Raw genomic sequence first — 19,206 nt, forward strand, 5'->3', positions numbered from 1 at the left:
AATGTCTCCACAAGAAATAGTTTTCTGGAGTAACCCTGCTTAGAGGTTATGGCAGGATTTTTTCTACATGTAGTCCAATGCCTTTGTTATTAATGTTAATACACAGTTGTTTCAAACTTAAATTTTTCCAATTTACTTACCCTATGTTAGTTTTTGGTAAAATACCGAACACCGCTCCAATGGTTTTACACTGCTCACAAGGTTTCGGGTTTCCTGGGGTGTATATGTGAACAGTTTCTATTAAGAAAATTTATTAAAGCATGTAAGCTTTAGCGTTTAAGTGCATTTGTGTCACAATTCTGTCTTTAATAATTCATGCTCATATCAGAAATATTTCTTTCAGACAAGAAGGGGCAGTTACCTGTATCCAGTGTTTTATAGGTAAAGTATATAAATCATGATCATAAAATTTTGTAACTGATTGTCATATATCTGAATTACAATAATGATATTTTTAGCTCACCTGAGCACAACGTGTTCATGGTGAGCTATTGTGATCACCTTTTGTCTGTCGTCCGTCTTGCGTTGTGCGTCCTTCTGCAACATTTGCCTTGTGAACACTAGAGGCCACATTTATTGTCCGATCTTCATGAAACTTGGTCAGAAGATTTGTCCCAATTATACCTCGACTGAGTTAGAAACTGGGTCATGCTGGGTCAAAAACTAGGTAACTAGGTCAAAAAAAAGAAAAACCTTGTGAACACTGTAGGAGTCACATTTGATGCCCAATCTTCATGTTATTTTGTCAAAATGTTTGTCCTAATGATATGTTGGTTGAGTTAAAAAATGGTTTTGGTCCCTTAAAAAAACATGGCCGCAAGGGGGCAGGGCAGTATTCCTTATATGGCTTTAGAGAAACCTTGTGAACACTCTAGAAGTCACAATTTTTTCCCAATCATCATGAAACTTGGTAAAAACATTGGTTTCATTGATATCTCGGACGAGTTCAAAAATGATCCAGATCGGTGAAAAAACATGGCCGCCAGGGGGCGGGGCAGTTTTCTCTATATGTATATTGTGAAAACATGTGAACGCTCTAGAAGTCACATTTTTGGTGCAATCTTCATGAAATTTGGTCAGAACATTTGTTTCCTGGATACGACGGTTGAGTTTGAAAATGGTTTGGATCGGTAAAAAAACATGGCCGCCAGGGGGCAGGGCAGTTTTGCTTATATGGCTTTAGTTAAACCTTGTTAACACTCTAGGAGTCACATTTATTGTCCAATCTTCATGAAACTTGGTCTGAACATTTGTTTTTATGATAGCTAGGCTGAGTTTGAAAATAGTATTGGTCTGTTGAAAAATATGGTCGCCAGGGGGCGGGGCAGCTTTGCTTATATGCAGGGATCATATTTTCCCGCAACATCAATCTATCTGGATATAAATGGGGGAAAAGTATCCGAAAATTAATATCCGAAATCATGACAAATTACGTTAAAATATATACCATTGATTTTGTCATTCGTGAAGGCGGTATCATAAATGTACAAGTCAAATTCCCTAAGGCATTTTTTTAAACAGAACATCGAGTTTTCTCAACTGGTTTTATCATTTGCTATTTCATTGTTGTTTCGTGTGCTGTTTTATCAGACTTTTTTCATCGTCAATATTATAAATCTGTGTAAGTCTATATATACTGATGTTTTTAATCGTTGTCGACTCGATAATAGCTACAAACATGCACTGAACCAAGCAAATGTCTGTGCGTAGGTTGGCTACTGACAATACTAAAACGAAATAATTAAGAAATAATTTGTGTACGTTACAGTTTGTTGTCAAATAACCCACGGCCGATAGTTTTGATGCGTAGGGATTAAATCACGAGTGCAAAGCACGAGTGATTTGAAACCATGCATCTAATTTTCCGGTCATGGGTTATTCAACAACAAACTATAAAGTACACGAATTATTTCGATTCTTACACAGTTTTTTACTAAAGAGTTATACAATATATATTCTTTTTCTTGGGTACTATTTTATGTGAAGTTTCGCCAATAAAAATAACTTTCGGCTTTTCTGTCGATCAGGTTCTCGACTTTCATTCATGATTATAATACCGGATTATTACGCTGGTGGAAAATGTATCGGCATGTTTTGTTGAGTTACAGCGCGTGCTTTCAGTGTACAAGGTATGCCCATAATTATTGCAGAATATCCCATAGAAGATTTTCTTCTTTGTTTATATGAAAGTTTTCACGTGCCGTGTTAGAATCGTTTTTTACTTCTATCTCATATACTAATAAATTTATAACAGTTTACAGTGATAACAATACATTACAATCGCAACATATTGTTTTGAATCACATGCACGTAAATTAATATCGAAGACCGAGTATGATTAAACCAGTACGAGCAGTCACCTTAGCAGACAAAACAGAGAAACCGCTATAACAATGATAACTATCAATAGACACACAATGACACCGATAAACGTTCATTATGTACATCATAGGCCTTAAGTTTCGACCACCCTTATTAATTTCGGACGCGTCTTTAATCCGCTATTCACAAGTTTTGTATACTTGGTCTGACGTGCAATAAACCGGTCCTGACCGGTTTTAGACACTGCAGCGAATGGTTTATCACACCTAATCGAGATAATTAAGAATGTCATAAGGGTGTGTTAGCATGTGCACTGTGTAATCGATTTCTTGACATGGGAAATTTTGGAAAACAGAATCGGACCGGCTCTTTGGGATTTTCAATCGGTCTTTCCTGACCACAATCGGTCTAGGACCGACAAAACCGAAAAAAATATGATCCCTGCTTATATGGCTATAGTGAAACCTTGTTAACACTCTAGAAGTAACATTTATAGCCCAATCTTCACGGAACTTAATCTGAAGATTTGTTGTATTGATAGCTTGGCTGTGTTAGAAAATGGTTACGGTTTGTTGAAAAACATGGCCGCCAGGGTAGCGGCAGTTTTCATAATATGACTATATTAAAACCATGTTAACAATCTAGTTGTAATGCGGATGTTGGTGCACAATGATGATGATGATGATGATGATGATGATGATCAAAGACCTTTGTGCTAATGTAAGATGGAAACCATTCATAAGATAGATCAGACATTACAACTGGAAATGTTTTACCCTACATTTTTCAGTTAGTCAGTAGTTTGTGTGTGATTATGAAAGATTTGTGATTTAAGCAGGTGTTATTGTTGTTTCAATTGGAAATATCAATGCAAGGTGAGTCCTAAAATTGTTCCAGTTTTTTAAAAACACTTTGTCAAAAATGTGAACAATTTGGTAGTAAAAAACAACAACTTATCACATCTTTTAAGAAGCACAAACAGCTGTTTAAAGAAAAGTTGATTTGCATTTGTTTTTGCAAAAATAATGTATTTATGCTACAGATTTTTTGTGCATTTAAAATACAAATAGTTTGATAGTTGTTTTGATATGATACATTTTCAAATGTCTTGTGTGTGTTTACTTCTATATTTGCACACATTTATAACTATAAGAAAGATCAAGTGATGTTTTTTCTATAAAAGAATATCAATATTGAATTTCTAGTAGCTGTACATATTCTCATACTCATATACTTTTTTATAACTGACTTTGATATATGATAACAATTCAACATATTTTATTTAATTATGCAAAAACTATTTTACAAAAACACAATCTCTTGAACAAATACGGTTGTTTTCAGTATCTTAAAGTGTTCTTGCTAAACAGATTGTAAACAGTCATCCCCTATAAGATGCTGAGATGCGCTTTTATGATCTCAAATTTGAACAACAATTAGTTGAAAAATGTACTTCCATTTTTTTTTACTGATGCTCATTATTAAATTACTGTCCTCATATTACTTTTATCCAAAATAATAGCTTTGTCCCAACGGGTAACAAATGTCTATTTAAAAAGAATTGAACACACACACACAAAACTACTGATAGCGCATATATGTATATATCTGCCGAAACAGCAAACCTTTTCTTTTCACATAACAATGTTAACAACCCTTGTTTCCTGGATGCGACGGTTGAGTTCAAAAATGGTTTTGATCCATCTAGTACCATGACCGCCAGGGGGGGTGGGCATTTTCCTTATATTTATATACTGAAAAAGCCTGTAAACACTCTAAAAGTCACATTTTTTGGCCAATCATCATGAAACTTGGTCAAAACATTTGTTTTATTGATATGTCGGATGAGTTTGAAAATGGTCGTGATCAGTGGAAAAACATTGCCGCCAGGGGATGGGGCAGTTTTCTCTATAATTATGTTTGTAAGAAGCGTTTTCCTTGTATATATATTTTAAAAAATCTGGGTATTAAAAACATGGCCGCCAGGGTGGGTGGGGTAATTTTCTATATAGGCCTATTGTGAATACTTTAGAACACCTTATTTTTAAAGTCAGTCTTGTCATACTAATAACTTAATTTTTTTTCTGAAGAGTTTTAATCTTTGTTTCTTTCCATCTAAGTCTCTCAGGTGAGCAACTCAAGGCCCTTTGGGGCCTCTTGTTTTAAATGCAACAAATATGAATTTCGAGGCATTTTACTCAGTCAGTCATTCTTTGCCTTTATCTAGCACGACAGCCGGAAATGATTACATGCATGAGAGCATCGTGCCATCGGATCATTTCCAGCGCAGCCTGCCAAGGCTTCCCATTCCCAAGTTGGAGCAAACCCTGGACCGATACCTGAAGTCCCAGGCAGTACTCATGACTGAAAGTGAATGGAATACAACAAAAAAACTAGCCAATGATTTTGCCGGTTCCGAAGGAATTGGTGCGTTTTGTTATCTGAGACAAAACAGCATGTGCTTGCATTGTTTAATGAAATATTGTTTTCTTCTAGGTATTCCTTCACTGTGAACTTAGTTATCCAAGTTAATTTCCATATTTTTATGTAAATTTTATTTGTAAAATGTTTTGTTATTTCAAAAACAAAGCAAATGTTGGTTAATTACAGAAAACAAAAGCACTTTCAAATATTTAAGTCAATGTGGCATTAAATAATTATAGATCCATTGTGTAATTGAATCGGTGTGTTTAATGTAGCCTTGTTCTGGGAATTCTTGGCCTCCTTGGTCAAGTGTTGCCCCAGATGAGCCTGTGAAGTCCGTAAAAGGCTAATCTGGGACATTTTCCGCTTTGATTGTATTTTGTAAGAAGTCTTTTCTTAGCCAAAATTTTAAGACGGAAAATGTTCTCCCTACTTTGCATGTGAAAGACTGCACAGGCTAATCTGAGACGACACTTTACGCACATGCATTAAGTCAAGATTCCATAGAGAGAGGATCAACTGTGTATAGTACATGTGATATTGCTCCATTTTAGCCCTCCATAACCAACTGATCCAACGGGACAGCCAAAACAAGCACACAAGTTACATATCAGGTATAGCTTGCACATAAAAGGTGTAGAATTGTACAGAAACAAACAGGGGGTCAATAAATTTGGTTAAAACATGTATAAGGTTAACAGCAAAATTCAAGCAGTCAAAGCATTTTGTTGGTGTGTAAAGAGTCATCTGCAAGCATGGGGAGTTAAATGCATACTTAGTAGTGCTTCCAACAATATAAAATTCCACATTTTAGGCAAATTTTAGAATTCATAGTTTGGTAAATTTTGCAACTTGTTCATAAAAAATACAACCTCAAACTATATATGAAAATGTATTTTAAAATGAATATGTGTTTTCCAGAGCCCTGGTCTGACATGTACCTGAAGGACAGGAGACCTGTGTGTCTCAACCACAACCCCTTCATTACCTTCACTGATGATCCCAACCCAAAATACATGGACCAGGTATGTTTCTTTTGTAATTTTGTCAGACCCTTCTAGCTCATTTGTAGGCGGACTGTCTATCCGAGGATTATAAAAACTGTCTCCCACCCTGACAACTTCCCTTTTACGGGGATCGGTCATAAAATTTTCCCCTACCACCAATTTAAGTAGAGCCTTTGTCAGTTATCCCTTTCCCACATAGATACGTATTTAGACGCATTTGTAGTCCCTTAGAAAGTTAAATATAATTCATTACTTAGTCGTTTCGTACTAAATTCAAATTTTAAAGGCTTCATTTCCAACCCTTAGTTACTGATGAGCAGCAAACAGCAAAAAACCAGAACAGACTGCAAGCTTTTAATGGTTTTGAAAAGTGTCATTAAATCTATTAACTGTCAAATATATTTAATCTGTAGTAATCCAGACTTTTTACATGAACAGGACAAGAAGTTAATTAAAAAAAAAAATTGCTCATTTTAGGCGCTCAAATGTTTGTGCTGTTAATAACTCATTTAAGACATTTACATTTGTTGTATTGCCTATTGACAATATAGCAACTTCTTTTAACTTTTTTGACAAAATATTTGTACTGGTTCTAGCTGATTCGAGCCACAAACATGGTGGTGTCCTCGCTTAGGTTTATGAAGACATTTAGAGCGAACCTTCTGGAACCTGACGTCTACCATCTCAATCCAAAGGAGAGTGACACCATGAAGTTTAGGAAGTTTGTCAGGTAGAGCTGTTATCATGATAAGCAATCAGTTTATGTCTGTCAGGGTTTATGTGTAAAAATCTGCTTAAAGAAAGCTTCAGGAAATGCCAAAACTCATAATATGTCCTTAGTATTAGGCTATTTCATGTTATGGTCTTTTTACATCAAAATGTTTTGAAAAAGTTAATTGAGCTAAAGCAATTAATATTCTATCCCTTTGTAAACAGAAAACGGAGGATTTTACGTATACAATTTCAGCTGAATATATAGTTCACTTGAAAACCACTTATGTTTCACATTTTTGATGACAAACTTAATGGATTCATTAAATGCATGCTATCAGCCTCTTCATTATTCATGTGCAGGTATATTTTTTAGCAGTGCTCATGGTGAGTTTTTGTGATCGCCTTTTGTCCGTGGTGCGTCTTGCGCCGTCAACATTTTGCCTTGTGATCTCTCTAGAGGCCACATTTATTGTCCCATCTTCATGAACTTAGTCAAAACATTTGTCCCATTGATACCTAGACTGAGTTCAAAACTGGGTCATGCTGGGTCAAAAAGTAGTTTACTTGGTCCCAAAAAAAAGAAAAACCTTATGAACACTGTAGAAGTCACATTTGATGCCCAATCTTCATGTAACTTTGTCAAAATGTTTTTCTAAATGATATATTGGTTGAGTTCAAAAATGGTTTTGATCGGTTGAAAAACATAGCCGCCAGGGGGCGAGGCAGTATTCCTTATATGGCTATAGAGAAACCTTGTGAACACTCTAGAAGTCAAAATTTTTGCCCAATCATCATCAAACTTGGTCAAAACATTGGTTTTATTGATATCTCGGACAAGTTAAAAAATGGTCCAGATTGGTGAAAAAACATGGCCGCCAGGGGGCGGGGCAGTTTTCTATATATGTATATAGTGAAAACATGTGAACACTCTTGAAGTCACATTTTTGGTCCAATCTTCATGAAATTTGGTCAGAACATGTGTTTTCTGGATATGACTATTGAGTTTTAAAATGGTTCGGATCGGTAAAAAAACATGGCCGCCAGGGGGGGGGGGTCATTTTCCTTATATTTATATAGTAAAAAAAGCTTGTGAACACTCTAGAAGTCACATTTTTTGCTTAATCATCATAATTTTTTTTCTAAACATTGATTTTATAGATATCTCGAACGAGTTCGAAAATGGACATGATGGGTGGAAAAACATGGCCGCCAGGGGGTGGGGCAGTTTTCTCTATATGTACATGTATGTATAGAACATGTGAACAGTCTAGAAGACACATTTTTTGCCTTATCTTCATGAAATTTGGTCAGAACATTTGTTTCCTGGATACGACAGTTGAGTTCGAAAATGGTATGGATCGGTAAAAAAAAATAGCCACCAGGGAGGGGGGGGGGTCTTTTTCCTTTATTTTTATATAGTAAAAAAGCTTGTGAACACTCTAGTTTCCTTATTTTCTGGCAGTTTTGTCTGAGCATTCCTCTTCCTTCCTGCTTGTTTACCTCTTCCAGACATCTTGTGATGCTTTTGTTATATATCTAAGACATATCTCTGCAGATTAATGTAGATTTTTTAATTTCGATTTTTTTCTGTAGGTTTAATCCTTGGAATCCAATGCCAAAAAGGAATTAATCTCAGAACTTTCTCATTATAGAATGGGTAGTAACTCTAACTCAGGAATTTGAGAGAACTCTTTATTCATCAACATACTAGTATGCTCAAGATACTCTCCCTTAAAGGGTCCACATTTCTGCTAAAATAAACTGGGTTTTATTGTTTAATACAATAACCCACATTATCAAAGATTTGTGTTTTAAAACAGATATATTGATTTTTTAATTGGAAATAATTGAAAGGTGAGTCTGAAAATAGTTCATTATTGTTCATAAACAAGGCTCTCAGGGGTGGTGTTAGTTTTTTTGTATGTCTACAATTGTGAATACTTTTAGTCACATTTTTAGTTCAATCTGAATGACACTTGCTGAGTGCAAATGTTGTTATCATATCTTGATTTAGTTACTGAACTAGTTTTAGTAATATCATCTTCAAACATGGTGACAATTTTTGTGAGAATAATATTTTTTTCTCAAGGTGAACTTTTGTAATAACATTTTGTCAATTGTCTGTCTTCTGTTGTGCGTCATGAATATTTGCCTTGTTAACACTGTAGCGGCCACATTTATTGTCGGATCTTTGTGAAACTTTGTCAGAAGATTTGTCCCAATGATATCTTGGACGAGTTAAAAAATGGTTCAGGTCTGTTGAAAAACACGGCCGCCAGGGGGTCATTTGTTGTTCATTCTTCATAAACTTGGTAAGAACATTTGTTCCATTGATATCTTTGGCTGCAACAGGTAATTTCATTTTATCTCAGGTAAGCGACTTTGGGCCTTTCAGGCCCTCTTGTTTTGAAATATTGAACCTAGTAAATATTGCTTAATTTTTTTGTATTTTTACTTTTTCATAACTGGAAACATTGAATTTCTATAAAAGAAAATGAAATTTTTGCTTCATAAGTGCAACTTAAGTTGTCTCCTTGGAGCAATGCATCAATTGGCAGCAATACATGTAGTATATTATTTTCCCCTACCGGTTTCACCTGGGGGGACTTATGGTTTGCGCTCTGTGTGTCCGTCAGTCTGTCACACTTTTCTGGATCCTGCGATAACTTAAAAAGTTTTTAATATTCTTTCATGAAACTTGAAACATGGATAGATGCGATAAGGACATTTTGCATGTCATTTCAATTTGTTCCTACGTCAAAAATGGCAACAAATAAAAAAATATATATATTTCTGACAATGGTGGAGCCGTTAGGGGACATATTTTGCTTGGCAATAGTCTTGTTATGTACAACTTACAAGGGTATCAATCAAATTTCATACATGAAAAGCTATCATGTAAAAGCATTTCTCTCTAAGTCCAATCTTTAACAACTATCAATATTCTACATTTTGAAATAAGCAAAAATAATAAAATACTCTTCTAACAAATAATAAGGCAAAAGTGTGCTCCGTACAATTTACAATTCACCAATTAATGTATTGCCCCCCTGCTTAGTTATCCTTCATATAAAGCTCATTCTATTACACTGACACTATTTACTTGTCAGACAAAATGCTGCAAAAAAGTGATGTCTGATATGCTGACCAGTTAGTTAGATTGACAGCTGGCAAGTGGTCAGTTAAGCTAGCTGTTATGAGTAAAACTACCCTTAACAATGATTGCCTCATATTGATGCTTTCATGCTCTATTCTTAAATGAATAGTGGAAACTAATTTCTCTTATTTAACTAAGAATAACAGCCTGATTTTCTGTATAAGTCGTACAATGGATGTAAGAGTACAGAGTGGTTTGTAATTTTGCAAAATGTCTTCCTGATATGTTTATGCACACTGCACTGCATCATAAAAGTTTTTAGCAATGAACACAGGCTGTTCTGGTTGTGCCACATGTAAGAAGTTCCAAGAGATTATTGACTGGACTTTTGATCAGATGTAAAACAATTTATTTTTTTTTCAGAATGCTACCAAAGTCAATATCGTTCTATGGGGCCTACTGGTACAAAGCATTTCCACTTGACATGAGTCAATACCCAAATCTCTTCAACTCTACAAGAATACCAAGGTAAGATGGCATGTTATGTGCTAAAATTTGTTTCCAGAAATTGACTGCCTCTGCTACTTTAAGTGTTTGCATCTGCACGATGTAAAACATGTTGATGTTGTATGAGAAGAATTGTTTCTCGTAGTTTATTGGCCAAAAAAATACACATTTTTGTTCTGATAAATAAATATATTAAACCATAAGGGCAACCACTTGAATAGTTAACAGAGAGATGTATAGATGCAAATTATGCTTCTAAGAAATTATAATATTTTTTAATATTTTTTTGCAATTTATGTGAAAGATTCATGAACAATTGTTTTTTTTTATGTCCCCCACCACTATAGTAGGAGACATATTGTTTATGCCCTGTCTGTTGTTTTGTTTGTTTGTTTGTGTGTTTGCGTCAAACTTTAACATTTGCGATAACTTTTGCAATATTGAAGATAGCAACTTCATATTTGGCATGCATGTGTATCTCATGAAGCTGCACATTTTGAGCGGTGAAAGGTCAAGGTCATCCTTCAAGGTCAAAGGTCTAATATATGAGTCAAAATCCCCTATTTAATGTACACTTTTGCAACATTGAAGATAGCAACTTGATATTTGGCATGCATGTGTATGTCATGGAGCTGCACATTTTGAGTGTAGAAAGGTGAAGGTCAAGGTCATCCTTCAAGGTCTAAGGTCAAATATATGGGGACATACCGTTAGTGTTTCACACACACATTGCTTGTTTTCATTTATTTTACCATGTTTGACATTTACATATGCAGCATTTACATTTTCATACATAACATATTGATAATATAATATAACATATATGGATCACTTGTTCATAATTATGTTTAGATTTTTTAAAGAGTTAAAAAATATACAGTCCATTCATTCATAATAGTTCGCATACATACAACATATATGTATAGATCATTTCACATGAGAGGCAAAAACAATAAGCATGCGCACAGGCGGATTCACACTCGCTGTCACATATACATGCACACACACCTGCGCGCACACACATGCATGCACGTACGAACTTGCATACATACAAACAATGCATATTTTTGTTTAAATGGTTCAAGAAAAATATCAAGTAATTTAAAAGCATTTACAATACATAGTGCAAAATTTCTTGATTATGTTATTGTTAGTACTTTGCGGTTGACATTTTAAACATAAGTTCAAATGGTTTAGAGCATTGGTAAAAATTAAAATGTACTAAAGAGAAGTTCTGTTTGTTGAAAAATATTGTATGAAGTGGATCCATTTAAAGCTCATCCATTTTTTGAAAATAAAAAAAATGAGCTATTGTCATCACCTTGGCGTCGGCGTTGGCGTCGGCGTTGGCGTCAGCGTCCGGTTAAGTTTTGCGTTTAGGTCCACTTTTCTCATAAAGTATCAATGCTATTGCATTCAAACTTGGTACACTTATTAACTCTCATGAGGGGACTGGGCAGGCAAAGTTAGATAACTCTGGCTTGCATTTGACAGAATTATGTGCCCTTTTTATACTTAGAAAATTGAAAATTTTGGTTAAGTTTTGTGTTTAGGTCCATTTTATTCCTTAAGTATCAAAGCTATTGCTTTCATACTTGCAACACTTACTATCATAAGGGGACTGTGCTGGCAAAGTTATGTAACTCTGACTGGCATTTTGACAGAATTATGTGCCCTTTTTATGTCCCCCACTATAGTAGTGGGGGACATATTGTTTTTTCCCTGTCTGTTGGTCTGTTGGTCTGTCTGTTTGCGCCAACTTTAACATTTTGCAATAACTTTTGCTATATTGAAGATAGCAACTTCATATTTGGCATGCATGTGTATCTCATGAAGCTGCACATTTTGAGTGGTGAAAGGTCAAGGTCAAGGTCATCCTTCAAGGTCAGAGGTCAAATATATGTGGCCAAAATCGCTCATTTTATGAATACTTTTGCAATATTGAAGATAGCAACTTGATATTTGGCATGCATGTGTATCTCATGGAGCTGCACATTTTGAGTGGTGAAAGGTCAAGGTCATCCTTCAAGGTCAGAGGTCAAATATATGTGGCCCAAATCGCTTATTTTATAAATACTTTTGCAATATTGAAGATAGCAACTTGATATTTGGCATGCATGTGCATCTCATGGAGCTGCACATTTTGAGTGGTGAAAGGTCAATGTCAAGGTCATCCTTCAAGGTCAGAGGTCATATATTTGTGGCCCAAATCGCTTATTTTATGAATACCTTTTGCAATATTGAAGATAGCAACTTGATATTTGGCATGCACATTTGGAGTGGTGAAAGGTCAAGGTCAAGGTCATCCTTCACAATGTCAAGGTCATCCTACAAGGTCAAACATCATATAGGGGGACATTGTGTTTCACAAGCACATCTTGTTATACTTAGAAAATTGAAAATTTGAAAGTTTTGTGTTAAGGTCCATTTTTTTCTTAAGTATCAAGGCTATTGCTTTCATACTTGCAACACTTACTAACTATCGTAACTATTGTAACTATCGTAAGGGGACTGTACAGGCAAAGTTATGTAACGCTGACTGGCATTTTGACGTAATTATGGGCCCTTTATACATAAAAATTTGAGATCATCTAATAAATGACCACCACACCATCCTACTATACCCCCCCAACCCCCAAAATTTTTTTTATGCCCCCCAGTAGGGAGGCATAATGACTGTCCGTCAGTATGTCAGTCAGTCTGTCCGTCCGTCCGAAAAAAGCTTTAACATTGGCCATAACTTTTTCACTTTTGAAGATAGCAACTTGATATTGGCATGCATGTGTATCTCATGGAGCTGCACATTTTGAGTGGTGAAAGGTCAAGGTCAACGTCATCCTTCAAGGTCAAATGTCAAATTTATGGTGTTTGTCCGTCCGAAAACTTTAACATTGGCCATAACGTTTTCAATATTGAAGATAGCAACTTGATATTTGGCATGCATGTGTATCTCATGGAGCTGAACATTTTGAGTGGTGATAGGTGAAGGTCAAGGTCATCCTTCAAGGTCAAATGTCAAATATATGGCGTCTGTCAGTCTGAAAACATTTACATTGGCCATAACTTTTTTAATATTGAAGATAGCATTGGCATGCATGTGTATCTCATGATGAAGCTGCACATTTTGAGTGGTGGAGGTTCAAGGTCAAGGTCATCCTTCAAGGTCAAAATAAAAAAAATCAAAAATCAAAACGATGTTCTCATGAAGCTGCACATTTTGAGTGGTGGAAGTTCAAGGTCAAGGTCATCCTTTAAGGTCAAGGTATTCCTTCAAGGTCAAAGGTAAAAAAAACACAATTGAAGCGGGGTTCTCATGAAGCTGCACATTTTGAGTGGTGGAAGTTCAAGGTCAAGGTCATCCTTCAAGGTCAAGGTCATCCTTCAAGGTCAAAGGTCAAAAATATATTTAAAAGCGGTGTTCTCATAAAGCTGCACATTTTGAGTGGTGTAAGTTCAAGGTCAAGTTCATCCTTCAAGGTCAAAGGTAAAAAAAACAAAAACATTTTTTTTTCAAAGCGGCGCAATAGGGGCCATTGTTTTTCTGACAAACACATCTCTTGTTTTTTTCAAACATGGTTAATATACAAAAATATTTATTTTTATTATTTTATTTTTGAAATACCGTCCAACCATCCCACCCAAAAATCATGCGGGGTATGCAAATACTTTGATAACAGATGGCACTTTGATACCAGATAACAATAAAAGCCACGCGCAAGAGTTGAGTTCTTCAGCTTATTTGCATTTATGTTCTGTTCATTTGGTTTTCAGACACGTAACATTGTTTGGTCGATTAATGGTATAGTACTTTGTATTGTGGAGCAAATAAGCCGTGAAAAAAACAGTGGATTATAAAAAAAAAAGAGATAAAATTTCATCAATAATCGTCATGAATTTGATGATCAGTACGTATTTCAACAAAATAAAAATATTTGGAAATAAATCAAGAACGTGCCACCTATTCAAAATAAAAGATCAATATGTCCATAAATGTTACAACATGTTAAATTTTAGTTAAATAACTTTTTTGAGGAAATTTTAATGTTTTAAGAGTCGGATGCCAAATTTTCATGGACACTTCTTTTACCGATCATCTCAAAGACAATGACACTTCAATTCCAGATAACTCAACACTTTTTATCAGATATAACACACTCTATTTAGTGACTCAGAAATGCAGAATTTGCTGTGGAATACTGCTGTAGTAAGCAGGCAACAAATAAAAAATGTATGTTCTGATGTAAATTAAAAACGAATTACCGAAACATACCCCTTTGGACTCTTTGGAATATGATTATAAAATGGAAAGGGAATTGTAAAGGGAAGTGCTTACTATAAGTGGAGCTCAATATAAAGGGAGTTTTCCAATCTATTTTAAATTGTGTGGCTACGCATTAGTATCGTCTTCATGATGCGATTCTAATGAGAACCAATGACAAAGGATTTTATGAGGTGTATTGGCCGCTTTAAGACCCCTTGCTCCCCTTATCTAGAGTCCTGCTATAAGTTCATTTGAACAAAGTCGTGTTGATCCACATGATCCGTTGTATTTTCAATTCTCTTAATCTCAATTTATCATATAAAAACAAGTTTATTATTTAGACAATTATTTTCAGTCGCCGCTTGAAATATATTACTTCAGAAATAAGCATTTGAATCTTGTTTACAATTTGCACTACTTATAATATTAATTATATAAATTAAAAGTAATAAGATTTTTTTAAACGAACAACGCGATTGGTTATATTTCACATATATGTAATCACGTTATGCATAGATTCCCAATGTGTTGGGCTTGACATTGCAAATTGATTCGTACTTCAAAATGTTTGGTAAGAATAGCCATAATATACATAAATGCATTTCATGTATAAGATAAAACTCGGTTATCAGAGTGCCCAATTTGTTGAAAGTCTCTGTTATCCGAAGTGCCCTATATCGAGAATCAAAGTATCTGCAACTTCATAAATACCACCTATTAAAACATGCTCTATCTTCGTTTATATTTCATTGAATACTATCAAAATTTCAGTATTTGAAGCACAGTGATTACTCTACATGCTGGAATATCAAACAATTTCATGCAATATTTCTAAGTAGTTTTATTTTGTTGAAATATTTACTGTTCATCCAGTTTATGCTGTTTTCTGACCGAATTTTCTATTTTTTGGGGAAAAATCTACCATTCTTCCGTGATGTTTTTTCTTTGCAATAGAAAAGGATTCACTTTTTATAAACTCGACCATGCGCCTTGTCTAAAAAACTAATCTGTTTGATATAACTTAAAAAAAACTGATGAACTTACCTCTCGCGCGTGGCTTTTGTTGTTATCTGGTATCAAAGTGCCATCTGTTATCAAAGTATCCGCATACCCAGCGTGAAGCACAGGTGGTTAGCGTGTGGCTATGATATTAATTAGTGAAAACATCATTTTGAATGATAAATAATCATATTATAACGAAAAATTAACTTTTCTGAAAAAAAATATTTCACTATCAAATATATATATAACAAGGTATGCAACTCAAAATCACCCCATAACGGGGTGCATCGCTTTGAACAGCCATATCTTCATCAATTGTGCAGCGATTTTCACGATCTCGGTCTTATTCAACGCAGAAATGAATTTCCTTTCTGGAAATGTATATGTCTTGCAATATTTTTACAAATGCTGGGTCAACTTTTAAGAAATAACACGATACACAACACGCATGACCCAGTTGACAGTGATCATGCTGTCTTTAAGACTGAAATCTTCACGGAGTAAAGGGCAACTTCCCTACAAAGTTCATGTAGTTCGATACCATAATTCAATAAAACTTATGAAAAAACATTATTACCGTTCTTGTCGTTACATTCTGCATCAAGACTAACTGTCCAGCGCCGTTTGAAACCTTTGTTTACATACATTTCAACTAACTGACATTTTAAACATACGAGTGATTTCATTGGTCCAATGCGGAGGTGTGTCTTTACAACTGGAGATTTCATTCATAAAGAATACATGATCACTGTCAACTGGGTCATGCGTGTTGTGTATCGTGTTATTTCTTAAAAGTTGACCCAGCATTTGTAAAAATATTGCAAGACATATACATTTCCAGAAAGGAAATTCATTTCTGCGTTGAATAAGACCGAGATCGTGAAAATCGCTGCACAATTGATGAAGATATGGCTGTTCAAAGCGATGCACCCCGTTATGGGGTGATTTTGAGTTGCATACCTTGTTATATATATATTTGATAGTGAAATATTTTTTTTCAGAAAAGTTAATTTTTCGTTATAATATGATTATTTATCATTCAAAATGATGTTTTCACTAATTAATATCATAGCCACACGCTAACCACCTGTGGCGTGAAGAATCCTCCACCCCCCATTTTTTTTTTTTGCATTTTTTTCCATTTTTGGAAGATAATGTAATCAATGACCACACCCCCACACTATACACCCCTCTCCACTCCACCCCTCCCTCCTTTGTGATTGAAATTGAGATAGGTCCCTACATCTTTAAAAAGAAAAATAGATGAGCGGTCTGCACCCGCAAGGCGTTGCTCTTGTTGATTATTTGTTTCATATTTGTTTTTAATAAGGGCAATTCCTGCTTCTGTCTGTATTTTTATCTTGAGATAATTTGGAAAAATATTGAAATTTGGTATGCATTTTTAGCTCGACTATTATATATGAAATATATATAGTGGAGCTATCCTACTCACCCCGGCGTTGGCGTTTCCATTTTGTTCCGTTAGCGTGCAAATGTTAAAGTTTTCGTACTACCCCAATTATTTTCATTTTCCCTTTACTTATTGCTTTCATATTTTGCATACTTGTTTACCAACATGACCCCAACCTATAAACAAGAGCAGACAACTCTATCAAGCATTTTTTCATTATTATGGCCCCTTTTCCACTTAGAATATGCAAATGTTAAAGTTTGCGTACTACCCCGAATATTTTCAATGTCCCTTGACATATTGCTGTCATATTTTGCATACTTGTTTACCATTATAACCCCAACCTATAAACAAGAGCAGACAACTCTATCAAGCATTTTTTCATAATTAAGGCCCCTTTTCCACTTACAATGTGCAGCAATTGTTAAAGTTTGCGTACTACCCAAATATTTTCAATGTCCCTTTACATATTGCTTTCATATTTTGCATACTTGTTTACCATTATGACCCCAACCTATAAGCAAGAGCAGAACACTATATCAAGCATTATGAAATAATTATTGCCCCTTTATACTTAGAATATGCATATTATTGATAAATCTAAGTTATACTTTGCGTGCAACCCCAAATATTTCCTATATACTTTGACATATTCCTTTTATATTTTGCATACTTGTTTACCAACATGACCCCAACCTATAAACAAGAACACACCACTGTATCAAGCATTTTGACATACTTATGGCCCCTTTTACACATAGATAATTGAACATTTTGCTTAAATTGCCATAACTTCTTTATTTGTGATCACATTTTATTATTACTTTGACAAAACAACACTTACCTGAATACCACAATGGATTCCACCCAAACAATTCCCCACACCCCTACCCAGAATCCCTCCTCCCCCCCCAAAAATATTTTAAACATCATCTAATAAATTACCACACCCCACATTTTACCCCCTCTCACCCCCCCCTACCCACCCCCCCCAACCCCCCCCCCCCAAAAAAAAAAAAGTTTGTTTTTTTGGTAACATCATCTAATAAATTATCACACCCCACATTATACGCCCTCTAACCCCCCCCCCCCCCCCCTCCTTTTTTATTTTTCCTTTTTTTTATTTTTTAAAGACCCAGAATCCCTCCTCCCCCCCAAAAAATATTTTAAACATCATCTAATAAATTACCACACCCCACATTTTACCCCCTCTCACCCCCCCTACCCACCCCCCAACCCCCCCCCCCCAAAAAAAAAAAGTTTGTTTTTTTGGTAACATCATCTAATAAATTATCACACCCCACATTATACGCCCTCTAACCCCCCCCCCCCCCCCCCCTCCTTTTTTATTTTTCCTTTTTTTTATTTTTTAAAGATCGTCTTAATAAATGACCACACCTCACATTATATTATATATTAATTGTTCCAATTCATTTCAGTACAATTATCAATTGCAGTTTGCATTTTTTGTTGTATGTTATAAAGTGTTTTATTTATTTGTTTGGTATTCTCAATCAAATTACCAAAAGTTGCTTCCGACATTGTTAAAGTGTTAATCCCTTGTGTATGCAATTATGTTTTACATTCTTTGGGAATCGCAGCTAATAGTAATTTAGAAATTCAAGTGAATTTATAATATATAAGTGTTGTATTTCATTAAACATATAATATGTATTTTTTATTATAATTATATAAGTGTCCAATTGTTTGTATACCATTGTTAAACCAGTTTACCAAAAAGATGGATTTGTTATTTATTTTTATGTTTTTGTTATTCCATATGACATGTTTACATAAAGGAATGCCCCCTTTTGAACAGTTCAATATTCGTTCTTGATGTTTTGCCATGCGGTAAGCATATCTTTCAAAAATATATTTTCTTTACTAATGTCATGAATTATAGCTTCATCTAAATTACTTTCAAATATTAGACTGGTACCAAATTGTTTGAGCTTTTTGTGTAATTAGACTTTACATTTGCCATGATTGTTTTTATCTAGGAATTGTTTAACCCAGCCCGCTTTAGTAGTGTTAAACAAAAATTAATGTCTGTAAGTTTTAAGCCTCCATTTTCATAAGGTTGTTGCAATTGTTTTCTTTTAATTTTGTCTGGTTTATCATCCCCAATAAATTTAAACAGTTTTTATTAATCCATCTATTACTTGCTTTAATGGATTTGGGAGAACCGAAAATGGATATATTAACTTTGGTAATGCAAACGTTTTTTATAACAGTAATTTTTCCCATTAAGGTAAGTTTTCAATATAGCCACTGTTTTAAACAGTCTTCCAATTCTTTAATTTTCTGCATTAAGTTTTTTGTCTATATTAAGTTTATGCTGATTGTAAAAATAATTCCTAGAGTTTAAGCCCCATCAGGTGTCCAAGTAAATTTTTTTCGGTACAATATTCAAAGTTTGAGTTTTTTAGAGATCCAATTCTCATTACAGTGGATTTTGTTA

General features: G+C 34.7%; 1 protein-coding gene across 2 annotated transcripts in view; it reads left to right on the plus strand.

Annotated features, from left to right (window-relative positions):
* LOC127882463 (carnitine O-palmitoyltransferase 2, mitochondrial-like) overlaps positions 1 to 19,206 on the plus strand; it is a 60,011-nt gene that overhangs the window by 5,503 nt on the left and 35,302 nt on the right. For both annotated transcript variants that reach the window (XM_052431107.1, XM_052431108.1), the window contains exons 2-7: positions 344 to 381; positions 4,550 to 4,749; positions 5,301 to 5,360; positions 5,668 to 5,771; positions 6,350 to 6,483; positions 9,988 to 10,092. In XM_052431107.1, coding sequence (XP_052287067.1) covers positions 344 to 381; positions 4,550 to 4,749; positions 5,301 to 5,360; positions 5,668 to 5,771; positions 6,350 to 6,483; positions 9,988 to 10,092 — 641 coding nt within the window. The remainder of the gene's footprint in view (positions 1 to 343; positions 382 to 4,549; positions 4,750 to 5,300; positions 5,361 to 5,667; positions 5,772 to 6,349; positions 6,484 to 9,987; positions 10,093 to 19,206) is intronic.

The sequence above is a fragment of the Dreissena polymorpha genome, chromosome 5 (assembly GCF_020536995.1).
Source record: "Dreissena polymorpha isolate Duluth1 chromosome 5, UMN_Dpol_1.0, whole genome shotgun sequence".
NCBI classification, from domain to species: domain Eukaryota; kingdom Metazoa; phylum Mollusca; class Bivalvia; order Myida; family Dreissenidae; genus Dreissena; species Dreissena polymorpha.